This window comes from Mytilus trossulus, chromosome 11 (genome assembly GCF_036588685.1).
Source record: "Mytilus trossulus isolate FHL-02 chromosome 11, PNRI_Mtr1.1.1.hap1, whole genome shotgun sequence".
NCBI lineage: Eukaryota > Metazoa > Mollusca > Bivalvia > Mytilida > Mytilidae > Mytilus > Mytilus trossulus.
The window spans coordinates 41,928,193-41,953,575 of NC_086383.1; the positions used below are offsets into that span (position 1 = coordinate 41,928,193).

The 25,383-nt window shown below is 30.8% G+C and overlaps 1 protein-coding gene across 1 annotated transcript; it reads right to left on the bottom strand.

The window, feature by feature from the left end:
* LOC134691133 (phosphatidate phosphatase LPIN2-like) lies at nucleotides 1-25,007 on the bottom strand. Its single transcript, XM_063551412.1, has 18 exons — nucleotides 24,860-25,007; nucleotides 20,303-20,580; nucleotides 18,753-18,857; nucleotides 18,070-18,228; nucleotides 17,155-17,477; nucleotides 16,497-16,681; nucleotides 15,562-15,709; nucleotides 14,691-14,702; nucleotides 13,231-13,527; nucleotides 12,804-12,873; nucleotides 11,682-11,861; nucleotides 11,144-11,235; nucleotides 10,644-10,764; nucleotides 10,068-10,216; nucleotides 9,036-9,275; nucleotides 8,222-8,336; nucleotides 7,555-7,658; nucleotides 1-6,210 (listed from the first exon to the last, which is right to left on the bottom strand). The coding sequence occupies exons 2-18, from the start codon at nucleotides 20,489-20,491 to the stop codon at nucleotides 6,051-6,053; spliced, it is 2,649 nt and encodes an 882-aa protein (XP_063407482.1). The 5' UTR covers nucleotides 20,492-20,580; nucleotides 24,860-25,007; the 3' UTR covers nucleotides 1-6,050.
* Nucleotides 25,008-25,383: the final 376 nt, after the last annotated feature.

Here is a 25,383-nt window from a genome sequence, read left to right on the forward strand (position 1 = left end):
TATTGGAAATATTTTTAATATCTATCATCAAACTTAAACATATGGTAAACAAAATCTCTCTCAGACAACAAACATTCTTTGATCTATGATCTATAATACAGTTATGTAAAATGCAACAGCAAGATGCTCAATTACAGATAAATTGATTTCAAAAACTAACATGAAAACATATTGTTTCACAGGTAATTTCCAAAACTATTTGATTTTCAAATGAATACAGACGGTCAGAAATCATGGAAAGTTCCACATTGTCAAACTTGAAATAATAGAAATTGTCCCTTCCATCCTCTTTACAAAAATGAAAATTGAGCAGCTTCGATTCTAAAAATGTGTTTTAAATGGATACCCATTTTTTTAAAATAAAATGCACAAGGTCAACTTTGCTGAATACAACATAGATTCTAAAACTTTTTCTTAACTGAAATTTGAGGAAACCGTACCTATTTCAGAATATTTACGACTAACTACTACAAGAGTAGGAAAGCAAATGTGGGACTTTCCATGACTATTAAATCGTCATTAAATCAGTGAAATTATTCCATGATTAAAGGAAAAACACCTTAAACACAAGCAGAGACAGTCATTATGAAAGTAAAAAAAATATACATGATTTACATTACTTGCAATCACACAGTGTGGTACATGACACATATAACTATAGGACAAACAAGCAGGAGCATTTATACAGCATTTAAACACAAAATGTTTGTGAATTTACAAAATGACATACAGCTTAGCAATACAAACAATACATCAATATATATCTGCAATGAATACATAACTATTTTGTCACTAACAGTAAATATACACTGATAAAATATAGATTTTTGTTGGTTTAAAATAGTTAAACATTCAAAACGAAATGATATATGTGTTCACTAATGAGCTTAAAGATTGACAATCATCCCAATTTCTGACAAAACTAATGTTATAATCAATTCTTCACAATTTAATTTAATCTTTAAACCAATCAATTCCTGTGTACTGCAGGTTTTGTACAATATCTCAACTTTTTTTACAGTCTCTTCTAAATAAATTCTCTCTATCACTGAGCAGAACCAAACCAGATTATAATCACCACTCTGGTGTCTATAGTCATTTCCACACTATTCATTAATCATACATATGTTTGGTCAATATTTTTAACTTTATTTCATAATCTTAATCTATATAGAATTCTCTCTATCCCAGAGCAGCACCATACCAGATTATATTTACTAGTCTGACGTTTATAGCCATTTCCACACTAATCATCAATCATACACATGTTTGGTACAATATTTCAACTTTTACTTTCATAAAATTGAGAATGGAAATGGGAAATGTGTCAAAGAGACAACAACCTATATAAATTCTCTCTATCACTGAGCAGCCCCAAAACAGATTATGATTACTACTCCGATATCACAATTAACTTGATATGAACATTTCATGTTTAACCAAGTGTGACTATTTACTTACAAGAAAGACTAATTATATATTATTTGAATTAACAAGTTTTTTTGATTTATCAAATGTATTATTCAGAATTCTGAACTATTTTTGTTCATTGTTAAATATTTATTCTGGGTTTCTTTTGAATTAATTATTTTGAGTATACAAAACAAATTAAAATTCATCATTTAACGAAAGTGCACCAAATGGAAGCATCATCTTCAATGTCAAGTATCCTAAGATATATTTTATTTATTCATTCAACAGTGATTTATGCACCACAAAACCTTAATAATTATTGCACAACTTAATTTGTTTGAAGTTAAATGAGAAATGTCATGGATGGTAACATTTTGACTAACGAGAATTCTAAAAAAAAAAATAATAATACATCACTCTTGAAAAATAATAACAGAAAGACGTATGTTAACACTATAATTCAGGGTTTTTAAAACGAAAGACCCATGTATATATAGAGAAGATGACTTAAAGCAACTTCTCTGACTCTGTTAATAAAAAGATCACAAATGAAACTGTATCTTAAACAAAACATCTGATCATAAACAGCACTTATAATTGAGACTCAAAATATTAAATTTACAGCTCCTTCGTCAATTTTTAAATAACCTTTAGTGTAAATATTGATGTTAAACTTCTTTTCCAAGTTATTTAGCATGCATGCTGAAAAAACAGATCCTATTTACAAAAACATCTACTCACATATCATGGAGAGAGAGGAAAATTTATGATTTATATATTCAGTTGGTTATCATTTAACCATAAGCTTCATACAATATAAATATATCACGTTTTGTATAAACTAGGAATGGTAAGGACTCTGATAAAGTGGTCAAACTGATGTAAACATATGGGAACTACCGTATAGCGGGTTATTTTCGCGGGGTGTAAATTTTCGCTTATTTTCGCGGTTAGTACAAAATCACCAAAATAAATTCCGCCAATTTAAAAGTGTACATGCAAAGGTAATGTTAAAAATGTTGAATCCGCCAAAATAATAACCGCCAAAATTTTTCGTATACCTGATTCAATGAAAATCGCGAAATTTTACACCCGCGAAAATAACCCGCTATACGGTATTCTGTATGAAACATGGTCCCTTCCTTTCCCTGGTCAATTCAAAAGTCTTAGCAATTGATCTGACAACATTTAACATATAATTTGAAAAATGGTATGAAAAAGCTTGAAAAAATTACAACACACATACATGAAACTGTGATAAATAGCACCAAAAGTTAACATGAAATATGTACAAAATATTAAGGTGGTACCTAACACTTTCACTAAAATCAATTTGGCTCGTTTAATTTTCATTAAATTTTTGACAAAGTATTTACTTTGACCCTTTAACAAAAAAAAATAAATTTCAAAAATTTTGAACCAACCGTTTTATCAGAAAAATTACACTGGTTATATAGCAGTTTGACAAACACCAATTTTGATCATTGAGAAGCTTAATATTCCATTAACACCACAACGTAATTTAAACGTTTAGCTGATTTTACAGAGTTATCTCCCTGTAGTGTTAGGTACCACCTTAATGCTTCAATTTCTATAATAATTCTATTATTTGTGACCTAAAATATTTACAATATTTTTCCGAGTTTTTCAAGCAGCTTCCAACATTTAAAAAAAAATGATGAAATCCCCAAGATTAATTGCCACACAGGTCATCATGTATTAAAACACATAATCAAACTGTAACTAACTGTTGTACAACAAACAAATTGCAACTTCCTTTTTAAAATTGAAATATGAAAGGTTGAAACTAGCTAAAATCAACATTTCACAAATTTGACTGATTCGTCTATGACAAAATATCTAATTTCATCTTTTTCACCCAAAAATAATAAGGATAGACACCGGAAAACAAAAACAAAAGTCAATAAAACGGTGAGGTCTGATTAACTGAGATCAACTCTGAATGATAATATGAGACTACCTTGAACCAATTCTAAACAGAATGAGAGACAAAAATGACTTTAAGATCCTAGTTATCTGAAGAAGCTAGGTCTATGAAGAATGAAAGACAAATATGCCTTTTATCCATAAAGGTAACAGCAGTATATCGCTGTTCAAAAGTCATTAATCATTTAAAAGAAAACGAATCTGGAGTACAGACTGAAAATTAGAAATACACATCAACAGTTAGAGAAAAACAATCTAAGTTATTGAAAGAAGCTGTATCTGTGTCTCATAATAAACAAAATTCATGAACAAAATACAGGTAAAACAAAAATTCTAAAATGGAGAAGAACAACACATGAACTTGAAACAGATGTTTCATGTCTCAAAAAAGTGTTTTTCAGAATAAAGATATTATTGGTGTTCAGAAAATAAAGCAATTGTCAAAATTGGCCTTTAAAATAAGCTGCACCCACAAAGCTTTACTTGAAACCAAAATTAAACCAATTAAAACCTTTCACATCATCAAAATGGATTCTTTATATGAATTTTTGATGGTTCTGAACACAAAGAAAAACACCTGCAAAAATGAAGGTAGATAACTTAAGTTTCATAACGAAATTACTTCCCTTTACCTAAAATTACACACCAATGCAACAATATACAAAATGACCTGAAACAAATCTCTAATACTATCTTGTTTGATACAAAAATCTAATAAAGAACACCAGCTTAATAAAACGTAAGCTTTCTAACTACACTGTCAATTACTTTCATGTCAATAACATACTAAATTACCAAACTGAATAATCCGACTTATTTATTACATAATTAATATCCCATGACTGGGTGTGGCCTAAATGTTTACATAGTAGACACATAGAAAATATCTAGTCATTTGATATTGGATTATTAGAATAATCATACATAAATATCATATATGATCAAATTCCAATAAAAAATGAAAAATATTTTTTGCAAATTGTGAATGAATTCTAGATAAATGCTTCAGAAAAAAAAATAATAATCAGACATATTTCAAATACATTTTTGGAATTTGAATTTCTATACCAAAACTTTATAAAACTAACTTATCATTACCTTATAAGTAGGAAAATCTTTTAAATTTTTCTTCAAGACATAAAATAATTCTAAACTTGTCCTAGAACTTCAGGTATTGAATCTGAGGACTCAATTTTTTTTTTATATAAAGGTCCAGGAATAACTAACGGAAATAAATATTTGTATTGGAATGAGCATGTTATAGACATAAAACAATTGACCTCAAATAATTATCATGATAATTCCTAAACTAAGGTTTAATTTTTTGTGGAAAACTAAGGCATGTATTACTGGTTACTACTAGAAAAAACTAGATATCTTTAATACAGACTAGTCAATAATTAAAATGAAATGGAGGCTACACGAGTAATTTTATTTTCAGACAAATGTAAATTGTCTTTCATGGCTGCATGTCAATTTGAAGTATTCAAAATCAATCAAAGAATATGTATAAGTTGTCATGGAGATTGTTTGGAAAATAATAACAGCTTTGTCACATCTATTTTAGAAATGTAACTACTTTTGTATTTAGTTGCAAAATTATCTTAGTTTCCACAAAAAATTCAACCTGTCTAGTAATGAAAAACAATGAAAATATCTAACACATAAAAAAACCTGAGATTTAACTTAAATCACTTCTAAGGGCTATTCCACAATGGGAGAGGGGTAAGAAATCACCTAATATTATCAATATTGGTGTAGCAGGGTCCAAAACAAGATTCACACAAAAGTGCATCATATTTCTATCTAATATCTAATTTAAATTGTATGGATGGACTTTTGGGGGGAAAGTGCTATTCAACCCTGCAACATCCCTCAACCGTATCATGCTGTTTCCTGGAATAGCCCTAACACAATAATAACCCAATGAGTAACCAGTATTTCTTCACTAAATACTTAACTGATGTTAATGCTGAAACTTATCTTAAGCAATAAATATATATTCCTGAAAGTGTAACTGATAGCATAACTGAACTACAACCAAATATAAATTGATTTGAAAAAAAATATGCTTAAAAATGCTCTAATACCCTGTCAATAAACAATGAAATTATATAATACAACTATTAATTGAAAAATCTAAAATATATATATTAGTTTCTGATTGTAATGCAAGTTATTCTGTACTGTTTTTCCATATCAAATCATACGTCATTGTGTGTACTGATGTGTCTTTCATTTATATTTCAGTCCAATACAAATGCATAAAACCTTATGATATTTGAATATCAAAACATCATTTTCTTCAAAAATTAAATTTTTGGTCATATGGCAATTTTTTTAGGGAAAAACTTTTTATTATAGTTCATTTTTGTTGGTTTTTTTTTTTTTTTAACTCAGATCACCATTTAGCATACAACTGTATTTTGAAGTTGGGGAGAATATGTTGAATACAGAAATCTTTACAGATAAATTTTAAATGGTAGCAACCAAATTGACATATCCTTTCCATTTTCATCGGACATCTGAATGGCCTGTCCAATATCATCTTGGTCTTCGCCATGATCTTCAAAAATATCGTCCAGCAGGTCAATGCTGTTATTGCTATGGATATAATACTGATTGCCAACCATTTTGTTCAACTGGTTTTCTATTAACATCTTAGACTGGTTACCCATTGGTGCGTCACGTCATTTCGGTGGTCCAACCAAAAGCTGGAGCTCTGTGTCTTCAATTTGTATAAGTGGTTCCCGCCAAAATGTTGTGTTACTGAACTCACTACTTTCCAATGCATTCTCATGTATAACCGGGGGAAAGTAATGGTCTGCTATATCAGTAAGGCTTACATACCTACAAACAGATAAAATTTATTTGATTCATTAACTGATTGATTGATTTCACAACTTTCAAAATCATTGTGCTATTTCCTGGATGTCATTTTTAATATTCTAAGATTTCACAACTTTCAATATCATTGTGCTATTTCCTGGATGTCATTTTTAATATTCTAAGATTTCACAACTTTCAATATCATTGTGCTATTTCCTGGATGTCATTTTTAATATTCTAAGATTTCACAACTTTCAATATCATTGTGCTATTTCCTGGATGTCATTTTTAATATTCTAAGGAAGTTGCAGTTCCCCGAGAGAATCATCAACCTTCAGTAGGAAAACTAACACTCTAAGTCAATCAAGAGTATAGTCGAGTGCACCTGCCCCGTTCAGAATTAGATTTCATAACCTCAGATTGACTACTTAAGGTGGTACCAAACACTACAGGGAAATAACTCTGTAAAATCAGTATAACGTTTTAATTACGTTGTGTTGTAAAGCGAATATTAAGCTTCTCAATGATCAAAAATGGAATTTGTCAAACTGCTATATAACCAGTGTATTTTTTCTGACAAAACGGTTGGTTCAAAATTTATAATTTTTTTTATATTTTTGTTAAAGGGTCAAAGTAAATATTTTGACAAAATTTTATGAAAATTAAACGATCCAAATTAATTTTAGTGAAAGTGTTGGGTACCACCTTAAACCACTCAGGCAAGCAAGTTTTATTTGCTATATTTCTATTTGTAGTTCAGCCTTTTTCAACTGATTTTGATAGTTTATACTGTTACACAACTGTCCCAGGTTTAGGGCGAGGGTTGGGATCCTGCTAACATGTTTAACCCTACCACATTCTGTATGTTTTGTGTCTGTTCCAAATAATGAGTCTGTAATTTAGTGTTTATCATTTTTTGCTGTGTTACTAGATATAGGAAGATGTGGTGTGAGTGCCAATGAGACAACTCTCCTTCCAAATAACAATTTAAAAATTAAACCATTATAGGTTAAAGTACGGCCTTCAACACCGAGCCTTGGCTCACACCGAACAACAAGCTATAAAGGGCCCCAAAATTACTAGTGTAAAACCATTCAAACGGGAAAACCAACGGTCTAATCTATATAAACAAAACGAGAAACGAGAAACACGTATATATTACATAAACAAACGACAACTACTGTACGACAACTACTAGTACATATTTGTTTTTCGTTTATTGGATGTACAGTGACCTATAGCTATAGTTGATAATTTCTGTGTCATTTTGTTAAGAGTTGTCTCATATAGGCACTCATACCCAAAGCTTCTTTTTATATATCCAATGCATTCTTATGAATTGCCAGTGTTGACTTGTATACTTACGACGACTGGAATGTAAAGTGTGATTCTTGTTTGAGTTCTCCACGTGGATTGATTGTAAAGATTCTGTACGGTGGAATATTGATGGCTGTGTATGCATAAACATCCTGTAATATAAAATGTTAAATCAGAAAGTTAGAATGCAGACATTATAGTACACAGTGTTATCCAAATTCCTTATAAGATGCTAAAATGAGACCTGTCAACTAAAACAGATAGTCAGTCAACAAAAATGAAACCTTTAAGTTTTAAAGGCTAATACTTTTAATGTCCAGTGGCAAATTAAGCCCATATTCAGGACCAGTTCACCAAGTGACAGTCGCCAGAAAGATATCACCCCTCCCCTTACTGTTACTGCTAAATACAGAGCAGAGAAGTAGCAAATATGAAATTTTCAAGTCCTTTGTTTGACCTGATAAAGAATTGAATCAAACCTACATCACCTCACTTGCAATGAACATGATATATTGGCAGTTGGACTCCAGTACAATCAGTGTGCACCTTTATAGAGGAAGTTTGATCGGTCTAGGCATTTCAAGCAAAAGCTGAAACTGCCTGTAAAACAAAATAATGATGACCAGTCTTTAAATCACAATTTCAGAATTTTTCTCTCAAGTAGTCTTTTCCCTTTACAAAAGAATTTATTCAATGCAAAACTACTATAACTTACATTAATTTTGTTGCCAAATCCTGCATAGAAAGCTTGGGTAAAGGGAGGGAACAAGCTACCAATGTCCTTCAGACAGGCTATTTTGAACTCCTCTGGCTTCTTCTCAATCACTTCTCTAAAAGAAAATCAGCAGTTGTAATAACAAATATATATATGACCTCTAGAAACAAAAATAGCATACAGAAGTATATCTTCAACCAACCACTATTTAAATAAAAAACTGAAAAAAAAGTATTGTTTTGCAACGACTAGTAAACAAAAAAGAAAAAAAAATGGTCCTGTTAAAAAAATCATATTATTTGTTCTGTAAATTAACAAATTTATACACACATTTATTATTGCTATTGTTGCATATTGGACAATATTGAAAGATTAAATATTGCAATTTCAGGAAATTTTAAAAAAGTACTTATAAATAAATTTCTGAATTTCTGAATTTCTGAATGATGATGAAAGTGAAAATGGATATTTTCTTTGTTAAATCAATTATTTGGTTTTTTTAGTGATTAAGATCATATTACAATGTTGGCTGCAGATTCCAATTTTTAATATTTTTACCTATTACTTCTTTTTGATTTGCTGACATATAGCTGTCAACAAAACAGATTTATTTTACATTTTGAGATCATCCCTCCTTACCTAGACTTGAGATGTTGGTGACTGTAGAAGCGGACCCTCAGGAAGAACATGTACTTCCTGTTTTTACCTTTTTATATAATGATGTCAACATTACAGAATTCTATTAATCTGTCAAACAAGTGAGAGGTTTAGCTAGATAATACTTTTTTTACATTTTGAGATCACCCCTCCTTACCTGTGGAAAGCACTGACTAGAGATGTTGGTGATAGCAGAAGTGGACCCTCTGGAAGGACATGTACTTCCTGTTTTATACTCTTCAGTAGATCTTTGGTGACCTTTGATTGTCCTATAGCACGAGCAGACAGATAGAGAAACTTGTAACCATTTGTGTTGATGGAGGTATACAGCTGAGCTACTCCAGACTGTGACCAATCTTTACCAATAATGGGTAGTATCTGTCCCAAAACATCAGATCTGTGAAAGTGAATACAAAAGTCTGTTATAATATGATTCCTTTAATTATGTGATCATTTGAGCAGTTTGTCCTCAAGATAACTTTCAGTCCTTGGCAAATCAGCATTCTCTTTTGAATCATTGGTGAAACCGATTCTAGCACTTTCTTATCATGTTAGGTCTAATATTTCTCCACTTTGGATAGAAAATGTGGCATTTTACAGTTTGAACAGCTAACTATCTGGAGTGGATAAATATTCATTATTGTTATCAGGATTGCGTGGTAGGTTTTATATACATTCATGGTGATTTAGTGTGTATACATGTAGATTACCATAGGGAAATATCTCTATAAGTTTGTATGCACACTTTGGAGAAAAGCACTAAAGATTTATTATTATTTGTGGAATACAACTAAATGTGTGATTTACAGGTAAAAATGAACCTTTACCATAATTTTCAATGAAATACATATGTTCTTTTGCCTCAAATGCAGACTTTGTTAAAACCACAAAATCAAATATCCAAGTTTCCCTAAATCCATGATTCAAAGAAAACAATCTCCTTAGAATATTTATGTTTTAAACAAGACAGTTTTACAATTGTATTTGAAGTAAAATTACGAAAAAAGTAGTAAATTTTCAATTCAAAGATGACATGCATGATTTGTGTATTTTTTCTCCAAGAGAATAAAATGGCAGACGTATTTTGACGTTGCCAGCCTCTCTACCATGAAAATTGATATTCACAAAACAAATGAAATGGTACCAACAAAACTATTAATGGATCCACATTATGTCTACTCATACTTACTTAGTAATTGTTCCATCAATATCAGAGACAATGATTTTGTCATCATATCTCCACAGGTAGATATGACTTGTACATTTCTTTGTCCCCTGGAACTGTGTTGTAACAGAGTAAACAATCTCATTACATCCAGGCTGTAAATTCAGCTTTTTCTGTAAACATAGATACAATACTTTTAGCAAACAGTTTATATTTCCTGAGACTTTTCTTGTACTAGCAGTGGAAAATATTGAACATTTTTGGTTCAATTTAAAAAGAATTCAAGTAATGATATTGTAATATTTCTAAACATTTGTATGTTATAAAAGTAACAACATTTTTTAGATTATAAACATATTTGATCTTTAACAATGAAAATGGTGAAAAAAAGTATGAAAGTACAACAGGCATATTTGCAGTTTAGTGCTATTTTCATATCAAATTTAATATTTTTACTGTTGAATTCCTTAGTACCTTTCAAAATGTCACAAATTGAGATAAAAAGTAGCAGGGTTCATCATGAAATATAAACTGGTGAAACAGAGATATTTGTCTCACCTATATGTAATTATTTTTTGTTTTCATTTAATGAGTACTTACAATAGAATCTGAGTCCAATCTGATTGTCTTCTTATAAACCTCTGAAGTGACCCTTTTGTGAGCCTCATTCCTATCTGAATCTGTATCAGCTTCACTGGAGGTATGATCATCATCAGCCAAACTGAAATATGTTAAGCATGGCCATAATGTGTAAAACTAAGCATAAGTATTCAGTAAACAGTAAGTTGGTAAAAAATGATTCTGAAAGAAGATCTCACAGTAAAGCATGCTCAAATGATTAATTGATTGATTGGTGTTAAAAGCCACTTTGAAATTATTGTACGGTGCTATTTTTTTGACAAAATATTAACTTTGACCCTTTGACAATAATATTAAAATTTAAAATAACTTAAAACCACATAGCAGTTTGACAAACACTGATTTTGATCATTGAGAAGCTTTTTATTTCCCACTCAATAGGACGTGATATAAATGTTAGCTGATTTTTACAGAGTTATCTCCCTGTAGTGTTCTGTATCAGTTTAAGAACTAAAACAAACCTGTTATCAGTATTTTTTCTGACTTTTCTTGGACTACCAGATACACTGGCAGGCAGGCTTGTAGGGGGACTCAATGTGGAATTTTCATCAGTCTGAAAACAACAATTTGTGGTAATTGATAAAAAGAAGATACATGATAAAATTGAGAATGGAAATGGGGAAATGTCTATATAGGTTCTGAACTTGTTCCCTTAGCAAATGTATGAGAGAAGGATAAAATAGTGCATTGGTATTTTTATAATCAAATCTGTTTCCTTCCAAGATTTCGTATAAAATTTAAATCAATTATTTTCAATATCAACGAGAAGACAATAATTTCTTTCTGGGACTGGAACTCATCACATTGCAAGTTCAGAAATTTGTGCATGCATTTATACGTGTAATCATTAAACAATGGACATAAACGTGATAAAATTTTTATTGAAGTTTTACAAATTCTCCTTTCAAACTTAAAATAAAATTATTGCAAAACCAATCACGCCATAATTTTTCGCAATTTAAAGACCGCAGCAAAATGTGTGAATTCTATAGATCTTACCGTCTTTCCTGTTCCTATCTCAGAATCAGACATAGATGTCTGAACGGCCTGTTTGTCCTGTGGCTGTGACTGATCTATAACCTTGGATGACCTCCCCCATGAAAACCATGACGACACACCACTAGTCCTCTTTTCTTTCTTTTTTGGCATATACTCATCTGTCAATTTCTTCATAGCAGACTGTAATGTATAAAAAATTTATACTGAATATAAAATACACATACCCGTAGCCAGGGGGGGTTCGGGGGGTTCGGACGAACCCCCCTTGAAAACAAATAAGCACTGTTAAAGTCGATGTTCTGTTCGAATTGTGACTGTTAAAGTCGAGTTTGTGAGTCAAACAAACCCCCCTTTGGAAATTCCTGGCTACGGGCCTGAATACATGTATCAAATTTATAAATATGTAAAGTTCTACAAAGAATTAATGATCAGGAAAAAAAACTACTGTAGGAATTGATCACTGTGGACTCACTATTATATTGGATATAATTTTTTTTATATTTCGTGGGTACAGGCCAGCCTTGAATTGAAAGTTTCAATAAATTACACATTTTCTAAAGACATTGTATGCAGAGATTGGCAAAACCAGGAAACCAAATATCTACGAAAAGCAAGTCTTCCTTTTTCCACAAAAAAAAGAATGAGTCCAGAGGATTACAGTAATTATTTGTGTTCTATTTTGTTGAAGAAGTCTAGTGAAATAGGATGTGATTCTTAATTGAAAACTGTTGGAGTTAATTACAGAAAAGAAGTACACACTTTTCCTTGACATCACCATACCAAGCGCTGGTTATGCACTTTGAGAAACACAACCAAAAATCTAAAAGAGAAATTTTTAAAAGGGCTTTTCAGATTCATCATGTTCATGAGTCATGATGTGGTATTAAAAACTCAAAGCACAATTGCCAAGGAAGGATAAGATGCTGTTTAATTCATTTCATTTTTTAAATGGCATTAATACATACTTTTCTTTTTTACATATTTACATATTCACATAGTGACTTGAAGGGAGGGTTGTCTCATTGGCACTCTGACATACCACATCTTAATATTTAGAATTATAAATCAATATTTATTTTGACCTTGTGTGTATTTTATTCTTGCAAAGGAGCAAATACATACCAGTGGAAGATTCCTTTCAAACACCAGGTGAGCCAGAATCATTGGTGCTGCTGTCATCCAGTTATAATACCTGTTGAACATTCAACAGGCACATTTAGTATGTGATTAACTTATAAACTTGAAAAATATTATTATTTTGAGGAGCTGTTGCATATTTTTTCATCTTCTCAAATTTATGATGCTATATCATATAGTATTAATATATCTATTGGCATGTGCTTTCCCATACTTAAACAGTAAAATGAAATGAATTTAAATGTTCAACAAAAATACGAAATTTCTAACGGCTTAGTAAAACCTCAAATTAAACATCCTCAAAAGTACATTTTTTTTCAATTAATTCATGAAAATTGCATTGTATCCATGAAAATAAAGGAATTCACAGTAGAATTGCTAACTTCAGGGTAGACCTCTTAACATAACTTACTTTTCTTCAATACGAATGACAAGGTCTGGGTTGTTGATCATTCCAAGATTGTCACAAAGGTCCTCATAGGTCACAATCTTCTGCATGAACTTCTCCAAGGTCACACCTTCTGACAAACCACCACAGAGAGACATAGAGTAGGCACCAAGAGATTTGACCTCAGACCTCAGAAAGGACACAGGGGGTCCACATACAGCGCCCTCTACTGAGTTAGGGGAGACAGGAAGTGAGGCACCACGACCAGATTCTGTGTCTTCTTCTCTTTCTCTGATTGACTGGAACTGTGTCTGGTGAAACCTAGAATAAACAACAACAAAAATTAGGAAAAACCGGCAGACACTTTCCTTCTTAAAACAAAGTACAATATAAATTTAAACTTTATTTATATAACAATTCCAGCAGACAATGCAATTAAAGGTAAGTCAGCCAATCAAAATGAAGATATATTAGCACATATAATCTATTAATTTAAACGTGTTTATTCATAGTTGATTGGGACACAAGTTATCACAATTTATATTGATCCCTTTCCATTTTGCTGGTGCCAGTGGATATATTTAGAATCATATAACTGGTTTATTGAAAAGTAAAATCACAAAATTTCTGAACTTAGAGGAAAATCAATTCGGAAAGTCCATAATCTCATGGCAAAATCAAATAACAAAACACATCAAAAACGAATGGACAAGAACTGTCATATTCCTGACTTGGTACAGGCATTTTCAAATTTTTTCTAAATCTTAAACAACATTCCATACTGTGTGTGATGATTAGTGAAGTGTTCATTGCTTATTTTAGGGACTAAAAGTTTTAACATTCGTCGAAAGAAACAGTTGAAACTTTTTGCACATCAAATTAAAATAAAAAACGTCCTCCATCTTCCTCTGGAACAACCATTTTAATAACAACCTCAAGCCAGATCAAGTTAATGAAAACGTATGTCGACACAACTGATAAGTACAATAAATAATGATTTTAATGAAATGAGTAATAATTTTATGTCTCATATACTCTGTTCTTATAGTTGTCAACTAGCTGCTACATTTGGGTATGATTTCTATGGTTAAAGAGACTGAATATTCTATCAATACCTTTATGATAAATTAGAAAGACTACACACGTTATGTACATGTATATATATATATATAGATCATGCATTTACAAATGTTCAGTTACACAGAGATAAATTTTCAGCAATTTCAACATGTTTTTATTCATAATCAGCTACATATGACATAAAAAGAACATTTCTACCTCCTATCAAAAACTGAAAACTTGTTATGTCAATTCAAATATTATTTCTTGCAATTATTTCTTTAATTTTTACATAAGCCATACATGAAGTAATATTGCTGAAAATTCAATAAAACAAAGAAATTAGCACCTCATACACACACACACACACAAGTCAAATGTTACATTAACAGAAGGTATAGGGGGTAATTCACCAAGCTACTTACATATGCGACATTCTTTAAATAGTAAAATTAAAGAAGCATAATATATTGTGAAAAAAAAAGGGAAAAGCATGTGTATATATAAAAAAAAAAAGACAGATTTAAAACTGATCTTTGAATACAGAAAAAGTGTACTAAATCTTCTTAAAAAAATAAACTGCAGGTATAAAAAAAAAAGAAGATAGAACATTTCTTTTATAAATTTTATAAATAAAACTTTTAAACATTCAAAATAGATCTTTAAATATTTGAAAACAAGTGCACTATATCTATTTAAAAACAAAATAAGCTGCAGGTATAAAAAAAAACATAAAAAGCTTTTTTTTTTAATTTGAAAAAAGTGCACTACAATGTATATATCTAATATGCTGCAGGTTAAAAAAAAGGCTTAATGAATTACTTACTGCTCGGAGCAGCTTCTATAGACGAAATCAAAACATTCAATATTTATAGCAGCTAAACAACATATAACAGTAGTCTAAACTGTAAGCGTGAGCTCACAATAATCATGCGACGATCTTATGCATTCTATTTTATATACATTCCCTAAATATTGTACAAAGTTCTGTTATAAACTCATTCATTAACAGAAAAACTTCAAAATTATCAATAACTTGTCGAACATTATGTCTTTTTGCTGATATTGACATATATTGTTATCTACTGATAAAATTAAATTAAGTTAAATCTTAGTTTTCAGTTCTTTTAAACATATAAATAAAAAATATTTTCTGATACATGTGACCAAAAAAATATATTCCTGACCTATTCATAAAATTATAAAATTATAAAATTATAAAATTTATAAAATTAAAACAAAATTTAAACAGCAACAGCAGCTTATTTATTTGAACTGTGACCTTTAATTGCGTACCTTTTTGGAAAGTATAGCTTAGCGACTTCAGGACTCATTTCCTCTAAGTTCAGATCATCAAGATATATTCCCTCTAACTCAGGTTTGTGTCGGACATTCCTTGTACTCTTCATAAACTGGAACAACCCTGATGACGATTGCTTCGGATCTACAATAATAAATTATCTTGAAAATAACAAATATCAAATACAACTTCATCGATTATAGCATGATTCTTCAAGGGTTTTAATAAGTGTGAGCCTGAGCTCATGGACCTTTTATTTCCAGATGGGAACTTTAGGGTTTTTATGTTGATTCTTTTGACAGGACCTGTGACTTTCAATTGGTCCTGAACTCTACCTTCTTGCAAAATATGTCAAAACCACATAATCAACATGATCAAGTATCTATAAAATAATGTGTTTCTTCAATTCATTAAATTGGTGACAATGAATAGTCTTTATGCTCTTTGGTCAGGTTGTTGTGTCTTTAATGCATTGCCTGTTTCCATTCTCAATTTTATCTTCGTCTCATTCATTAATTAAGCCTGGTGTTGCCTTCTTGAAGTTTTATGCAATGAATACAAAGATTATAAATATATTTAATAGCAAATACTATACTGTATTCAGTGCATGGACACAAGAGACAAAATGTTCATAAGGTAGATGACAATTCTATAATATCATATGGATTACTTCCCTTTGTATATACAAGAATACACCCACGATTGTGTTAGGCATACTCCACATGTATAACAAAGATTCAGAAAAACAGGGTGTCTGACAGATCCAAAAAGCAAACACATATTACAACTTCATCCTGCCAAGCTGGTTACAGTCATTTAGTAAGTAGTTTCTAACAAGAGTGTGTTACAATATTTGTTGGACAATAACAGACAAGATGTTTGCAATAAAATAAAAACACTCATTGAGTGGATGTAACTTTTAACTACATACCCATTATATGGTCTCTTGACTCTGTCTCACCAGCAGAGCTTGGCACCTCTGTCACAGACTTCCTAGGCAAATCTCCCCATTCCCATAGTGTTGTATCTTCTTCAGTGAAGAATGATTCTTTTGACTGTCTGTGACATTCCACCTCAGTATCACTCTTAGGGGAGGGTGGCCTGCTTCCAACTGGGCTAAAATAAAGAGTTAACAATAAGATGTTTTATGCAAGCAAAATAAAAAACTATTTCATGGTAACATACAAAATTATAATTTAGAAGCTGGGGTACCAATCACTTCAGGATTAATTCAAATGTTCCTGGAACATGCAGCTATATGCCATCTGCAGCATTTTTTTTAGTGTACCTACATAATATATTGATAGCACTATTTCTATTTTTGAACTGCCTGTATCTCTTAATGTCATACTGTGGTTAACTACCTACAACTATGTAACATTATCCAAGTCTTTTATCATGTTTTGTAATTAACTTTTTAAGCATTTGTCATTTGCCCTCAAGATATTCCAAAACAAGTGGAGTTCAATTCTATTTGTTCTCTTCATTCAACCCATAATTATCAAAAAATATAAATCAGCCTAGAGTAGCTTTTTTTTAAAATTATTACCGGTATATCATGACATTACTCATTAGACTTTAATACTAACCTACTAACTGGTGACATTTCTGTGTCACTAAATACATGAGAGAATCCATCGTATGATAGTGTAGCCCACTCCCGTGTACGTTCAAACTTATTCTCCTCAACAACAGGGAGGCTGATAGACTTTGACAAGCCAGGAGGAATCCTGGAGGAGGCAAGATTTGCTAATTCTTCGTCAGAAGAAACGTCATCGATCTCAAAGATTTCAGAGTCATCTGTTCTGGATTCAACTTTTGGGGTTTCTGTCTGATTCTTCCTTTTTGTTGATCGTTTTCTTCTTACTTTCCTACTCTGTTCATTTGCCTCTGTCAAACTGTCTTGCCCTGTCTGAATTGTAAAAAAGAATCAAAAATTTATCAACTCAAAACAAAATTCGTCCTCAACATACAGTCAAATATCCAAGAAATTAAAATATAGAAATAAAATGACTTGAAAATATCAAGAAGATTATCTTTTAATTTAATAGTACACTTCATCTCAAGTGGATTGTGCTTTTAACATCAATCCACTGATGAAACTTATGTCCAATCCTATCATCATACAATTTGTAAAAATATTGAATATTGAACTTGAACTTGTATTCTATTTATAGGATGGAAGTAGAGAAAGGGAATGTTCACTCAAGAAGACTATCTACAAGTTTTACCCAACTGTCAGGTACAGATGGAATATCATAATTCATATGAGCCGTATTGTTTTTCGGACACATTTACATAGATCATCACACAGAATGTCAATTTGTTTTACAAGAAATACATATAATGCTCTCAAAATTCAAAATGCTAGTTTTTAATTTTGCAAAACCTGTTTTGTTACACTTTTCACAAAGAAAAAAAAAACATCCCCAAAATGGTGAAAAACATGTGAATTTCTAATATATCTGCTAGGATATCATGACAAATGGAAATAGAACTCATACCGCTTCATTCTGTTCACTCTCTTCTTCTTCGTCTAGGTCTTTGATTTTCTTTGTTTTTTTCCTTTTCTCTCCATGTTTCTTCTTCATCTCCATTACTCCCTTCTCCATGAGGTCAACACTAGAGGGCATCGGTGATGTGGCCAAATGAGCCGGAATCTCCTATTAAATATTACAAAGGTGATAAATATGAGCAGCTATTAAAGTTTTTTTCTCATTTTCTTAAAAAAAAATAAAAATATACAATTGAAATTCATAGAAGTTACATTATAAAATACATACACTTTTTTTAATTCTTGTTTAATTAAACTTTAGACTCATGACACATCCAAACCACCAAGGTTGTTACATGAAGCATTTGAAAAACATATCAACAATGGCCAAATTATGTTAAAATATCTAAAAGTAATATGAACAGCATACCCTTTTGAAACTTATATGAACAGCATACCCTGTTGGCATAATAGGTTGAATAAATTTTGAATACTGTTTTAACTAGTTCAATTAAAAACTTTAACTTAAACAAATTAATCAGCAATTGACATAAGAAGCTAAAACATGTCAATTCCAAAACAGATTAAAATTCAGTTCATGAACTTTTCTTCGAGACTCTTTTTTATTCTAGGAATAATTGTCAAAGTATCTTTCACTGAGAAAATGTGATTATATTCTATGTTCCTACAAACCTCCACATTTTCGTCTGTCAGTATCTCTGTAACAAAGAAGGCTTCACCAGATTCTCCTAACTTCATATGTAAATCAATGGCCTCTCCATTGATCTCTATGTCAACCTAACAATCAAATCAAAGTATGAATAATCAACAGACAGATGGCCATCTTGTGTAATAAACATGGTAAATTCTAAGCAATAAAGGTTAGAGAAATCTGAGAGGTTTGACATCAATCTTCAGGTTTCACCTTTGACCTTTTTGTTAAGTAGCATAAACTTTCTAACTTTTTTCTATATATCATTATCCATATCATCCATCATTTGTCCATTGTCATCTTATAAAAGAGTTTCTATCATATGTAAAGAGTGCTTAGCTACATGTACATTGTAGCTTTATACATGTTATAAGTTGGAAAGACTTATACGAAAGGTAGATTTACATTTTGTGCATTTCAACATCTCTGCAGATTGAATACAAGTACAGTGGATTCATTAATCTTCGTTAGTACATGTATCAATATTTGTTGATTAAAGAAAACTTGTATTTTACATGTTCTACTGGATATTTGATTTTGTAGTTTAACATTAGTCGGCATTCAAGCCACACAAATTTCGTATTTAGTTGAACATTTAAATTTAGGATTCCACATGTCCAAGATACCAACGAAATCAACAAAAATTGGTATACCCTTAATAATAATGTATGTTTGGTTTACTCTGTACTCAATGTACTGGTACCAGTACAATCTTAAATCAATAACCAGGTTAAAGATAACCCATATCACTCTACATGTTCTAAAAACAGACCAATTTGTTTGTGTAGTCTGTAACTGGGTAAAAAACAAAGAATAGATTTCACCGTCACAAGATTTATGTCAATGAAACAGCACTCAACACAGGTCAAATTTGCAGGTGTTTAAGTATCAAGCACTTGAAGCTTCCTTTATGGAAATATATGTAAGACTAATTTTTCCATTATTGTTTTAGTGTGGTCTTTTTACATATCTCAATAGTGTATGTGCTTTCAGAAATGAATTTCTAATGTACACTTTTTTATGTGATGGGTGCCAGATGTGGAGCAGAATTTGCTTACCCATTTTGGAGCACCTAAGATCACACTCGTTTATGGGGTAGTTTGTCTTGCTCATGTTTTACTTTTCTAAATAAGCATTGTGAATTTTTGTATATCATTTTGAATAGCATGTATAGTCCTTTTGTTATTTTTTCGTTTGATTTTCCGTAATTATTAACATGATTAAAGCACTTAAAGTGTGTAAAACATTGATATATATTGCACATTATTTACACTCACATATATCATGTATATATTTCACGTATTATGTATCCAAATTTTTTTTTAATATAAATTTTAATTAAAAAAATTCACCAATTTTAATTGAAATTACACATAGGCATGATAGGATTCAGACATTTATTTCTATTCCGGAGTATGAGGTTGAAGTTTGTCATATTTGTTGTACTATGAACAATCCTGTATTTTTTGTTGTTTCCTGTTAAATATATATTCACTTTCTTTATTACTACAATTTATCAACTCCAACTCACCACTTTCTCTCTAGCTCGAATGACCCCAAGTTTACCAAATCTAACGTGGAACGGTGAAGATTTGAATCCCCCATCTTCCTGTTCTACAATGATGACATCTATAGCACCTGTTAACGTTGCTGCATTGATTTCATTGTAAAATCCTTTGACGTTAGAAAAGAGTTTGCCGACATAACTGAAATAACTCATGCTGTGTTATCTTCCCTTACATGGTAGACATCACAGTGATTGGACTCAGGATGTCTTTAAAATTAGATGAATTTTTCTTTTTCCAAAACCTGCAAATAAATATGAAACAAATTCAGCATGAATCAGATTGAAGTTTCACATTTTTATCCAGGGCAACGAGTCCATAAGTCCAAGACTCATGAAAATCTTTCTGGACTTACCATTTTAAAATGGTGAGTCCAAAGATGCATCAAGATTGAAATAGTATGTATAAACTAAACACACACATCATCATTTATATAGCAAAATTCTAAACGTAATCTGAATTTAATGTCATTTCATTGCCTGATTAGGTCATAAAGACTGAAATAAAATTATATTCGCAATAAAAAAAAAATTTGTGGTGTTAGACTCACCATGGCCAAAAATAACGAGTGCCTAGGCTCACCTTCAAAAGTCTAAGTACATGAAGTGAGAACACTGCCTATTATAGAATACTATACACTAACAGTATGGCTTTTGCCAATAGTTGACATCATGGTATAAATATTTATTTAAAGGCAACTGGCTAGATTAAACCTGATTTAACAATCCCTAGATTAAACCTGACTTAACCCACCATATTTTATTACTTGTCATGCTTGTTGTGATTAAGATGGTCATGTGCCATGATCCAATAATCTTGAAACCACATGACTGTCAGTCTTATAAATATATGATTGCATTCACGCTATATATACATGTATGTTTTTTCCAACCATGTTTAATTGTTATCTCCAATCTTTTGATTTATGGGGGTTTGAATAACAACACCTCAGAGTTCATTGCACCTTCAAAGAAGTGACCTAATTTTATTTCCATACAAGTCTTTTAAACAGACATTTAAAAACCTTGTAATGAATTGATTTCCGTTTTACTACTGGCATTTTGTACATATGTAGGGCAGACATGTACATGACCATAACAACCAATAAAATTAGAATTTTCAGTGATAAAAAAGTTTAACCTGATATAAATCACAGCAGGCTAATATTACTACAATCATAACAATTAAAACTTTTTCATAAGATATCATACATTGTATATCAAAACAAAGTGACCCAATTTTATTTCCATACAAGTCTGTTAAACAGTCATTTAAAAGTATGAACTGATTTTTTTATTTAAATTAATACTGGCATTTACTTGGCAGACATTGCAGTTAGAATTTATATAAGAATTTTCAGTTATAATAAAGTTTACTGATATTTCTCTACATGTAATAAAAAGTACATACATGTACTAAAACAGGATATAATAAAACTTCATCTGTAAACAATGGAAAAGTACACAAAATGTTTAATGTTTATTGACATTTTTCTTTTTGAATAATATTAACATAGTATTACATACTTATCTGATCATCTCTTTGAAATAACTATAAATAGCTATTAATAAAATGGTTTGTGATTATTTTAACTTTGATGAAATACTACAAGTTACCTGGAAATTATTGAACCAAAACGTACTTCCCATCGGCAGACTTTTTTAAATGACTAAACCTTGTAAGAATAAAGGGAGATTGATTGATTGGTATTTAATGCCACTTTCATTATTATGGTGCTATTTACTGGTGGTCAGTTTTAATTGGTGGAGGTAGCTTTAGTGCCCAGAGAGAACCATCAACCATAAACAGAAAACTGACAATTTTTGACAATAAGATTGGGGGCCAATTTTAACTCACAACCTCAGTGTTTACAGGCTAGAGACCTGTAATATTTTCAATACTTTAATAGACCACATGGCCACAGAGGTCCCCTAAATGGAGATGAGTGATATATATGTGTATACATGTATGTCAATGAGACAGAAACCCAACATTAAACAAATAACACAACAACTGAATGGTGGCTATACAATAAAGACCTCATGTTTAATTTAAATAACTTCTTTTCAATTTCAATTTTCAATTTATAGATAGAATTTTCCACTGTACAATTCCTAAATATCAAACTGCAAATGTTTGGAAAAGCCCTCTATGAAAACAAAATAATTACTAGAAATAGACTATTAGATTTAAAATAGATATTAAACCTTTTGAAGTTGGACTATATATTAAAGTCAGAGTGTCACATCCAAAAAAATCTCCCTTACGGCTTAGCAACATCCTGGCTATGGGCCTAACATGATGATAAACTGTGAAAGAATGATTGCTATTTCACTGTTAATAACAGGTTACATTTGTACCTTGAAGGTTTCATACCTGCATATTAAACTTGTTAAAAGTTCATGAAATTTAAATATAGCCCCAATTTCAATGGACTATTTTTTCAGTTTGATGATCGTGTCAGTTAAATGGATTTCCAAGAAAATTCAGATATTGTTTGGTTCAGAGAATAATTTTGTGTTACTATTAGCATGATTAGGAATGATATTTTCTTTGACGAATAAGATTAAGACGGAAACAATTAATTTTGGCTCACACTAAGTTTTTATTTTTTTAAATCTTTTTCTGACACAGTTAAGTTAATCACAAGTTTAAATCCCAAAGAACCCAGTCATACCAGTGCAGATAACCTTCCTTACGACATAAATGGTGTCAGACTGCAAGTGGAATTTTTTATCAAGATTTAATGTTTTTCTTCTGCTGTGAGACAGAAAATGGGTTTTTTTTTTCCTTCAGGTGCAACCTTATCAAAAACTTAACAACTGTGCCAGACATAAACATTAACTTTCTTAAAACAACTTAGTCTTTTTGGCAAGTGACTACATGTATGTTATTTTCTTGTCCAAGTTTATTCTTGCTATAAAAATATTTCTTAGTTGTCAATATTGACACTATATCATTTCATCAGGTTATGTTATTTTTGTATCTTGTAAACTCCCCAAAAGTGTCCCTGGCGTGAGCTGCTGTGCCATATACTGTCTTGGGTTGATATTGATCGGCATAACTGTGTAGGACATGTAGGAATACAGAATATTGACAGATTATTTACCCATATTAATTAATTAGACAAGGCATTTATTCCATGTATAACAATTATTAATTAGATGTGGTATGATTGTTATAACAGAGTTCAAACATGCATGTCAGGTAGATTTAGGTTGTCAGACATGTACATGTAGAACTGAAGCCCATCTACGGGTGCTGGATTTTCTTGCTGTGTTGCCATTGTTATCTGCTCTTTAATATGAAGGGCTGTTGTCTCATTGACATATTCCACATTTCTATTCTCAATTTTTATGTCAATTGTCTGATCAAATCAAATGTGAATTTTATTTTTATTTTTTCTATGTCATGTATGTGATCTTTATAAATCAGGCAGGCAAATAGACTATTTTCATAATACCAACTTTTGACTCTGGTTTTTATAATTTTCCAACATACATTGTACATGACATAACCTTTTATATTTTGGTATGGTAACATTTGATTTGCCTTTAACCAGATGCATGTAAGACACAGAAAAACTTTTGATAAGACTGACATAAGTTGATTAATTTGGTCTTTATTAAAAAAAACTTGCAAGAAATTTAAAACATCTACAATTAGGAGACATTTACTTTTACCGCCCATCATTTTTTACAATCTAATTGTATATAGTTTATTATATTTTATACAAAATGTACATTTTACTCAAGAGTAGCGCTAAGCATGACCAAGACAAATTTAATGATTTTAACATGCCAAAATTTGACAGGAATATAATTTTCAAGGGGCAGGTGTTTTTCAAAACTATTTTTACATGGATAAAACATGAAGACATCTGTGGAATGCCAACTAGAATTTCTAATACATGCAACATGTACAAATAGGTATGTTTACAATTGTAAGTAGGTCAACTGTTTTCAACAATTAAATTCCTTTATTCCAATCTTCATGGACTAAAATTGTCAATTATATAATTTATAAACAATTATTACATTTTTCTACTCCATGTCACATTGATATGTTATCTGTTTTGGATGAGGACCAATATATATAAACAATGATAAACAGATTCAAATGCCTTTTTGATGAATTGCCAATTTCGAGTACAATAATTGTAATAGAACATTCAAGTATGTTATTGTAAAAATATATGAATCTTGCATAGATTTGATGAAGATATATAAATGTTCACTTACTCAAATATATATAGGTTCAGTTCTTATGTGTTCAAAGCCAGACTCCCCAAGATGAACACAAACATAGAACAGACACATGTACTTTCACCTTATTCACCTGTTTGTCTATTGGTAATCACAATGCTAATTGTTATGGTCTAGTCATTATGTGTGGTTACGTCAAATACCCATATACAATACACGAGTGATAGAAACAGTGTAGTCAAGCCCGAGGGTCAATATCCGTGTGGTCAAACACCGGTATCACTACAACTCGATTTATTTTTTATTGCATGCACTTACCAAGCTATTTCCTTTAGTTCAGTCCTTTAATGTGGCCTAAAATATCCGTTAAAATCAATTATTTGTACTGTTATCCTCAAAGATAATGTTCTTTAATTTGCGAAGAGACTGAAGAAAACCTAAATTTTGACGTCTGAATGAATGGCGGATCATGTGGAGGTGGGGTTAAAGTTCACACAGAAAATAGAACGTTCTGATTGGTTGATGTCAAAGGTACGATATCGTATTGATTATGAATAATGTAAAAGCAATACACATAACCTTATTTAAAAGAAAATTAACAAGTTCTATTCATAGAAAAATGACAATTATCACATGAGCCATACCGGAACTATAAAAAATATTTTGAAAAAAATAAAGTTGTGTAATAATTGATTTTCAGTAAAAACATTGTTGAACAAAATTTACTTTGCATATTTGACAATTTAACTATATTATATAATTATTTGCACTGATATAAATAAGAGTTTGATTACATAGGGTATCACTGAAGCATGACTTGAGCGGTTCCACCTCTTTAATAT